This window comes from Panthera uncia (assembly GCF_023721935.1).
Source record: "Panthera uncia isolate 11264 chromosome A1 unlocalized genomic scaffold, Puncia_PCG_1.0 HiC_scaffold_17, whole genome shotgun sequence".
NCBI classification, from domain to species: Eukaryota; Metazoa; Chordata; class Mammalia; order Carnivora; family Felidae; genus Panthera; species Panthera uncia.
The window spans coordinates 7,053,492-7,061,975 of record NW_026057577.1 but is presented as its reverse complement, the minus strand read 5'-3'; the positions used below and the strand labels follow the sequence as shown (position 1 = coordinate 7,061,975).

Below are 8,484 nucleotides of genomic sequence, written 5' to 3'. Positions count from 1 at the left end.
GGTGGGGGCTTAAGGTTATATATGATTTAAAATTGTTTAAGAAATTGTTTAAATTATCCAACTTTTGCACAATAGCATAGGTTAGAAAAAAACCAAATTTGCTTACAAATACTATGTTTGAGAGGCTGAATTTACAAAAGGACTGTGACCAGACCACATATTAACACCTCTATAGCAAAACCCCCCAACCTCCAAAACAAATCTACAACCTCTAGAGCAGACAGGACTTGGTCAATGACTGCCAATTTCCCTATATTTTGCATTTTGCCTTTCATCTCTGGACCAACTTGAGGACAATTATGCTCCTCACAGCAACACAAAAGACTCTTTCTAGTTAGCCAGCTTCCCCTTCCCTGCCCACAGCCTCTAATCAGAGCACACCTGAAGCCTTTCTTTGTTTTCACTTATAAGGCTTTCCCACTCCTCTACCTTTGAGTCTCTGCCAAGTGATGACGGCTGACTCCTTTTCTACAACAAACTCTAGATAAATAGTTCCTGTTCTCATTTGAGTGGTATTTGTTTATTCCCACGTTTGAGAACGTGGCTGAGAACGGAAGGTATCTGAAAAGAATGTTTCATGTTCAATAAAAAGAATAAAAATTTCATATATGGTACGGGTTCAACTTTGAAAAAGAGAAAAAAACACAGGGCGCCTGGGTGGCTCAGTCAGTTGAGTGTCTGACTCTTGATTTTGGCTCAGATCGTGATTTCACGGTTGGTGAGGTGGAGCCTTGCGTGGGCTTCAAGCTGACTGCTTGGGATTCTCTCTCTCTCTGCCCCTCTTCCACTCACACTCTCAGTCTCAAAATAAATAAACATTGAAAAACAAACACACAAAAATACTGAATAATCTTAAAACTAGGAAAAATTGTTTTTCTACTTTTCTGTATGTTTTCCTCCTGTAATAAATATGTAATCTTTAAAACTCATATATATTTTGGGGCGCCTTGGGTGGCTCAGTTAAGTGTCTGACTCTTGTTTTGGTTCAGGTCATGATCTCATGGTTTTTGAGATGGAGCTCTGTGTAGGGCTTTAAGCTATCTGCTTGGGATTCTCTCCTTGCTCTCTGCCCCTCCCCCTGCATACTCTCTCTCTCAAAAATAAACATTAAAAAAATTCATTTTCTTGGGAATTAAAAAAATGACTTGGATTGGTACAACATCACTTGGTAAGCCCTTAAAAACTACACAATTGTGTTTACTTCCAGGATAAAAATATTTTTAAAGCTTTACTTGTATTCGTATATTTTGTGTTAACTGTTCTGGTTGTTAAATATTTTGAATATCATCACAGGTTGAATGATTAATAGACGAAAGTACTATTGTACATTTTTGTATATTCTTTTATCATAGGAAAGGCTAGATTCTTGTTTTATAGTCTTCTGTTTAATTTCTTTGGTGTATTCTCACATTTAGACTTCTACATGATATAATACATTTACCCAAATTTCATTTCATTTCAATCTTTCTAATTGATTACAATCAATTTAATACTTTAAACTGCCAACCTTGTGGGATTTTTATGTATATCTTTACCTAATTTCATTATGGCCGAGAATACGGTCTTTCTGGTATGAGCCCTTTGAAATTTCTTTATGGCAATGTGGTATGTTTGTGTAAATAGTAGAAAGGAAATGACACTGATTAATGACATCTTCTTGTTAAGAAAGCAAACAATTATTCATTTTCCTTGATGTTTTGCTGCATTTATTGAGATGTGTGACCCAGCAGCTGTGAACAAGGTAAAATCACAGAGACTGTTATTTAAAATACCAGCCATAAAAGCTATAGATAGGAAGTAGATTAGTGGTTGCTTGGAGCTGGGGGTGGGAACAGGGATTGGCTGCACATGGGTAGGAGGGGTCTTTTTGGGCTGATGGAAATATTCTAAAATTGCATTGTGATGATAGTTCACAACTCTGTAAATTTACTAAAAATCATCGAACTAGAACTTGAAAACAAGTGAATTTTATGGTATGCAAATTATGCCTCAATAAAACTATTACAAAAAAACCAAAACAACCACGGAGAGCTGTTCCGTGTAGGGGAGGGCAGACGCTAGACGCTGATGATCAGCTCTTGCTGCAAAGCTAGGAGATGCTCATGGCTCAGCCTGTCACCTGTGGCCCCACAACAGCTTCCTGAACCCAAGTGCTTGCTGCAGCCCAGGCCTGTGCACACACCTACACCCACAAGACTCAGGCTGCTTATACCTACGAAGCTCGGGGCTTACCCTGTTGGCCCAGGTCAGACACCTTCTGTGTCCCCAATCTCCCTGGGAACCTTGAACCCCCATCCCTGTGGGGGTCTAAGTGCCCAGAGCCTCTGGAACACGGCCTGGCCCCTCACCTGCCTGAGTAGAAGCCAGGAGCCCAAGCAGTAGCTGAGGCTACATGAAGGCTCTGTACACAGTATGGTATTGAGTTCTTTCAGGGATTTATTAAGGCATTGAGCACTGTGATTTCCAGCCAACTGAAATGAATACAAGGAAATATATCAGGACCTGAGGGATGTGCTTTTAAGGTTAATGGTGAGGCTGACGTGCTGAAAGAGCATTCGGAGTGACGCCGGTGCAGCACTCGCCCTGGTGTGGTAGACACTTTCTGTCTGGGTCCCTCAGCAGGGGCTCGGGCTCAGGAGCTCCTAGAGAGTACCTTGAAGTTCCCACCACTTTGATGCCCAATAGACATGTGACCTCCTGCCTGGTGCCAAATGGCAGGAAAGCCCCCCCCCCCCACCGAATACACAGCTTTGGGAACCCCCATCCTCCCCAGGGGTGGAGGGCGTGGTGTGGCCTGGCCACAGCATGGGGCACAGAGGCTCTGGGCGAGCAGGCCAGGACGGACAGCCTCTGACACTACATGGGGACCAAGGCGGGTCCCACCAGGCAGGCAGGAAGAAGGGGCTGGGAGCCTCTGTCTGGGCCCAACTGTGGCTGTTCAGCCTTGTTTTCCCCTTGATTACAACTCACTGCATCTGGGGAGAACAGGAGGGGTGTGTCCTTAAGGAGAAAAGAGAACAGGAGGGAGGAGGAGGAGGGGAGGAGAGACAAGCCAGGTCCCCGTCAGCCTGAAAGTCCAGACTGTTCGAGGTCACTGGAGGTGCTGAACTGTCTCTCCACCTTCTTTTGGTCCTTGATCTTGAGTCCAATGTCCACCCTCTTCTCAAAGAAGTTCACCAGAACGGACTCCGTCAGGATGGAGGCTAAGATCTGCTCGAAGGAAATGCACCAGTCGGTGTCCACGGTGCCCCCACAGCGGGCAATGGCTGGGGGGCTTCGGGCCTCCCCGCCTACCAGCACCGTGTCGTCCGCCAGGTCCTCGCACTGCAGGGAGCCTGTGCTGACCACCGAGTAGGAGGACATGGACATGTCGTCTTTGGTTTCGTCGTCGGACAGAAGCTGGGGGGGGGAGCCCCTCCCCTCGCCGCCGCCCCCTTCGCCCACCACTTGGCTCTCCCGGGGAACTTTCCCAAGGTGGGTGTCTCCCCCGGCTTTGGCCTGGGGGTCGCCTGCAGCTGGAGGCTGAAGCTCTGGGGCCGGGTCCTGCGGGGGGTCTGGGGTGGGCAGCTCATCCTCCTCGGGTGCACCGTCCTGGGGCTTCCTGCCCGGCTGCACAGAAAACTTCTTCCCCACCTCACCGATGCGGAGTAGGAGGCTCGCCACCGTGGCAATGGCATGGTACAAGTCCTGCTCCATGGGGTCCTCACTGAACATGTTATAAAGCGTCTTGCACAGCTCAATGAACTGTTCCTTTTCAGGGGAGATAGAGAAAAAGGTCAGGGAGATGGTAAAGGATGGGCTGGGCTGGCCTCGGGTTAGCCAGACTGCCCATGCTGTGCTGTCTTGTTAGGTGTCTCCATACCTGTGCCTTGTCACGCCCATTTCACAGACTGGGACATTGAGACTCAGAGAGGGAAAGTGACTTGACCAGTATCACACAGCCTTCGAATAGCTTTCTTTTCTAGCTGCCTTTCTTTCAGCTCAGAGAGGGACTGGGAGTCTTTCTTGTCCCTACATCTACTCTGCTAGCAGAGACAGATTGACTTTTATTGTGACTCCAAACCCAGTGGCTACAGAGACTTCTTCAGTGTGTTTTGGAGTCACTTTGAGTTTTTTATATCTTTGATCAAAGTAGAGGGTGGGGACAAGGCAAGTACAGCCTGGGTCAGTTGAGGGGGTGGGGAGGTCTGATTCCAGGTGGCTCACACCACACACTCAGGCCTCCTGCCTGAGAACGGGATAGTGCCTCTACTATCTCTACGGGGCACCCTATTCTTCAGGCTGCGGGTGAGAGAGTGCCCAGATCGCAGGGTATGCCTCTGGGAAGAGCAGGGCTGTGGTCAGGCTGCCTTTGGTTAGATGTCTGCGGCCCTGGCAGCGAGACCCTTGGCAAGATGCCGGGTTCCCGACCCAGAGACCAGGAGAGGAACAGTGGGCCATGGGTGGAGCAGGCCTGGGTGTGCATGGCACCTGTGAGGGGCCTGGGAGAAGCAGGGGTGCCATGAGGCTGTCTCGTAGTCGGGATTGTGTGAGTCTCTGCGTGTCAGAGGCTAACCTTCCTTACTGCTTTTCTGGTACACGGATACTGATCAAATGTGAGCAAATCGTCACCAGGAAACACCACCCAGGACAAGGCCCTGAAACAACTGGCCTCTTATCTTTCTGGAATTGTCCCTGACTGCTGTCTGACTAGCAGGTGCTGGACGTTGGCAGGAGAATTTCCACCCTACAGGGAGTGTTGGGAGGGAGGGTGGGGAGCTGCCAGGTGTGTGTGGGGAGGCAACCTTGGAAATGTCTGTTGTGGGCTCTGAATGGGCCTACCTGGTTCATCTTGGGAAGATCCTTAATCGTCTCCTTCTGAACCTCCTTCTCTTTGGCCCACATGCGAAGGTAGTGGCGATAGTCTGGAGGACTGATCCCCTTCTCTTCTGCAAGTTGGAAGAAAATAAATCTGTCAAATTTGAGAAACAGCCGGGGGCTGGTAGCAGGTAGTGGGTGGGTTTTGGTGTCATCCGGCATAGGGTTATCTGGGCCCTTTTACCAACCCCCCTGGTATTTGGGGAGGTAGGGATAGGAAGAACACTCCAGAACACCCAAGTGTCTCCCCTAAGTTATTCTGCTATATTAGGTTTGGCCTGAGGTGAAGAGGGCCTCCACCTGTCTTCCCTGAGATGGGGACAGAAGCCCGTGGAAGCAGAAGGGGGAGAGATGCTGGGCATCTAGAGGGATCCTGGCAGAAAGCAGACACCCCAGAGGGAGGTGGTGACAGCAGGGGAGGGGGAGGGGTATTCACAGCTACAAGACAGGTCTGGGGCTGATGAGAATAGCCTCCCCTGGCACCTAATGGGCCAAGTATTCACCTTTCCACAGGAAGGGCTGCGGTGCTGGGCATGAGTTTGCCGTTTCCCTGGGTGGGGGCCTCTCCTGCAGGGAGGGCCCCCCAGATCCCACTGACCCTGGGATCTGCACCAGTACTGGTGAAGACTGGCTAGCACATACCTCCTTTTTTGTCTTGGACGTCCTCATTTCCACCTCCCTCTTGCTCTTCCTGCCGTAGTGCTTCTGGACAACCAGAAAAGAAAAAGTACGCAGGGAATGTTTTGCAGTTATGACTGTGGACCATGGCGGCCTGTGAGCAGTCTGGTCTGTTCTCCTGCAGAATCAAAGCACCCCCAAACCCTCCTTCCTCTCTACGAAAGGAATACAGGTCTATGCACAAAGTGTTTAAGTGAACAATGATGCACGTTATGGAGTTAAAACCCGAGAATTAATTTCTGTAGTTACTGTTGAAAAAGGTCGAACGGAGGGCAGTCCTGATTATCAGTTCAACCCATGACCAACTGCCACACTGGCTGATGAGGAATTTTATGGACATGAGTTCTGTATCTGGCGCTGTATTTCTTTCTTTCTTTTTCCTTTTCTTTTTCTTTTTTTCTCTTTCTTTCTAATATTTATTTTTGATACAGTGCAAGTGGGGGAGGGGCGGAGAGTGTGGGACAGAGGATCCAAAGTGGGCTCTGCCCTTACAGGCTGACAGCAGCCAGCCCAATGATGCAAGGCTCGAACTCACGAACTGCAAGATCATGACCTGAGCTGAAGTCGGATGCTCAACTGACTGAGCCACACAGGTGCCCCTTGCGCTGTATTTCTTAAAGTGACACATTTGCTGGAGTCGGCCTGCACTGTGCTTCCTATGGGGACCATGAATGTGGGGAGTCTCCCAGACCTGAGGGCAGCACGGATGCCGGAGACCTACTGGTGGGCGGCAGCATCCCAGTGCTGTGTGGTGGGGGGGGGGAGGGTGCACCTCTCTGGGCTCAGGCTTCTCACTGCGGAATGGAGACCCACTGCCTGGGGCTATGTGCGGTCTGAGGACAGGGCTCTGAACCCCCAGTCCCTGGCCTTAACTGGAAGCGCCTGGGAAAAGCCTAAAGTGCCCCTGATTTTTCAGATTCTGAGTCTAACAGAAGACACATCTGCTTATTTAGTCTGTGTATTTGAAATCCAGGTTCTCAAGCTTCATTTCAAGTTCAAATTAAGCCTTTTGACACCACCAGCAGGACTGCCTTGGGCATCTTGATACCCACTGTTTTTAATTTCTCTTAGGTGTGGATTGTCTCCCATGGGAACTTATAGGACGGGGTTTTGGTCAGTTTTGTAAATCCGTTATGTACCACCAGCCTCACTGCCAAATCCCAAGCCCAGAATGCCCCCTTCACCCTGGATCTGATGCTCCAGAATGGGCTCTAACTGTAGCAACAGGAATGACTTCAAAAAGGCACTCAACAAATGTATTTCTCCTTAATGAAAAAGTTGTGTAGAGCAAGAGAACATTTTCCAGGGAAAGTGTCCACCACCCTCCTCTACCTCTGCTGATCCGTTTCACACTGTTGTGATGATGGCATCTATACTTTTTCCTATGAACGTGATGATGGAATGAATACTTTCTGCACGTGGCTGTGGAGCTGATGCCCTGGTGTCTGTGCACTGCCCACTGCGCTGTGTGTCATCATTTACTACTCCCCTCGACAAGCATGGAGACCGCCCCTCAACTCCCCCAGTAAGCAGCAGCTTCGTTCTGGGTCCTCCTCAGCGGGACCAAGCGTGTCCAGGCCTCCTGACCATGCAGCAGAGTGTTAGGAAGACACAGCCCAGCACAAAGCAGGTGCCCCTGACCCCCCCAGGGACTGACCTTGAGCCTCCCAGGGCAGGAAAATGTCCAGATCTGAGGCCAGAGGAGATGCTGGAAGGGACAGCGGAGGAGAGGTGGAGGAGAGAGGGAGGAATAGGCCAAGGTCCAGGAAGGCAGAGACAAGAGAAACAGGAGTGAGAACACCCCCGGGGACCTGCCCAACACAGGGCGCTCCCCGAGCCCACTGAGGGCTGCAGGCCGCCTGTGTGGGCCCCACAGCAAGGCTGCACAGCTACGAGGCCCAAGGCCACAGCACGGGGCCAGCAGCTCTCACCTTCTGAGGAGCTGTCCTCTGTGAAGTAATGGGTCGCTTCCAGGGCTGACTCTGCCTCCTCTGGGCTCAGGGCTGCACTCAAAGAGAGAGGCAAGTGAGGGCAGGAGAAAACAATGGCACTCACCAAAGCAAACCTCCCAAGTCCTGGAAGGAGGCCTGGCTCCCCGCAGGGCACCAGGTGCCCATGATGTGGGGTGTGGTCGTAGCGCTAATGGCGACCACTGATCACAGTTCTTGTTCCTTTCTTGACTTGTGTTTGAAAATGTCACACGTATCCCATCTAAAAACCCCAGCAGTGCAGCTGGGAGTCTGGACAATGGCCAGCCCTCTTCCTGCCCTGATGGTGTGGTGCTGAGGATCCTTCAGACACAAGTGCAGGGCCCAGCCACGCATGAGCGACTTGCTCTTCCCTCTGATGCACCTCAGGCTTCATTCCATGTCAGCATCGTTCCACGTCAGCATCCACATCAGCATCCACTACTTTGTGAGTAAGCAGTCCCCTGGGTTTCCGATTCACATGGTTCTTGGGGGAGGAGTCTCATCCTCCCCACTGTATGGACGGGGATGCGATGATGGGGGGTCGAAAAGGTGGCACTTAGGGGAGGTGGCAGGGTGTGGACCGAAGTCCACAGGAACTCTGGACACAGCAGAGCAGGCAGAGGTGGCTCAGGAGTTGGCGAAGGTGGCCCCATGTGCTACCTGTAGGATCCTGGCCCTGTGGGGTCTGCCTAGCCCGGGGCTTTCCCTCAGTAGAGGCAGAGCTGGCTGCTATCAACCTTCCCGGAGGCATCCCTGAGGCCACTGTTCTTTGAATTACAGGGAAAACCAGCCACAGGTGAGGATACCTGTGTCAAGAGCAGGGCCTTCCAGCTCTGGCTGCTCAGAACACCCCCGCCCCCGCTGGTTGAGGGGGGAGAGATTTAAACCCGCATTCTGGGCCAATTAAGTGACAGTCTCTAGGGTGAGCACAGCAGTGTTCTAAAAACCATTCGGCCTACTTGGAGGCAGCTGCAGACTC

The 8,484-nt window shown here is 50.9% G+C and overlaps 1 protein-coding gene across 3 annotated transcripts in view; it reads right to left on the bottom strand.

Annotated features, from left to right (window-relative positions):
- Positions 1 to 2,729: 2,729 nt before the first annotated feature.
- Positions 2,730 to 8,484, bottom strand: part of TBC1D9B (TBC1 domain family member 9B) — a 46,258-nt gene continuing 40,503 nt past the window's right edge. For 2 of the 3 annotated variants that reach the window (XM_049648974.1, XM_049648975.1), the window contains 4 exons: positions 7,467 to 7,538; positions 5,500 to 5,562; positions 4,822 to 4,928; positions 2,730 to 3,750 (listed from right to left, as the gene is read on the bottom strand). In XM_049648974.1, coding sequence (XP_049504931.1) covers positions 3,064 to 3,750; positions 4,822 to 4,928; positions 5,500 to 5,562; positions 7,467 to 7,538 — 929 coding nt within the window. In that variant the 3' untranslated portion in view covers positions 2,730 to 3,063. Of the gene's footprint in view, positions 3,751 to 4,821; positions 4,929 to 5,499; positions 5,563 to 7,192; positions 7,244 to 7,466; positions 7,539 to 8,484 lie in introns of all 3 variants that reach the window. The other variant, XM_049648976.1, reaches the window with a different exon arrangement.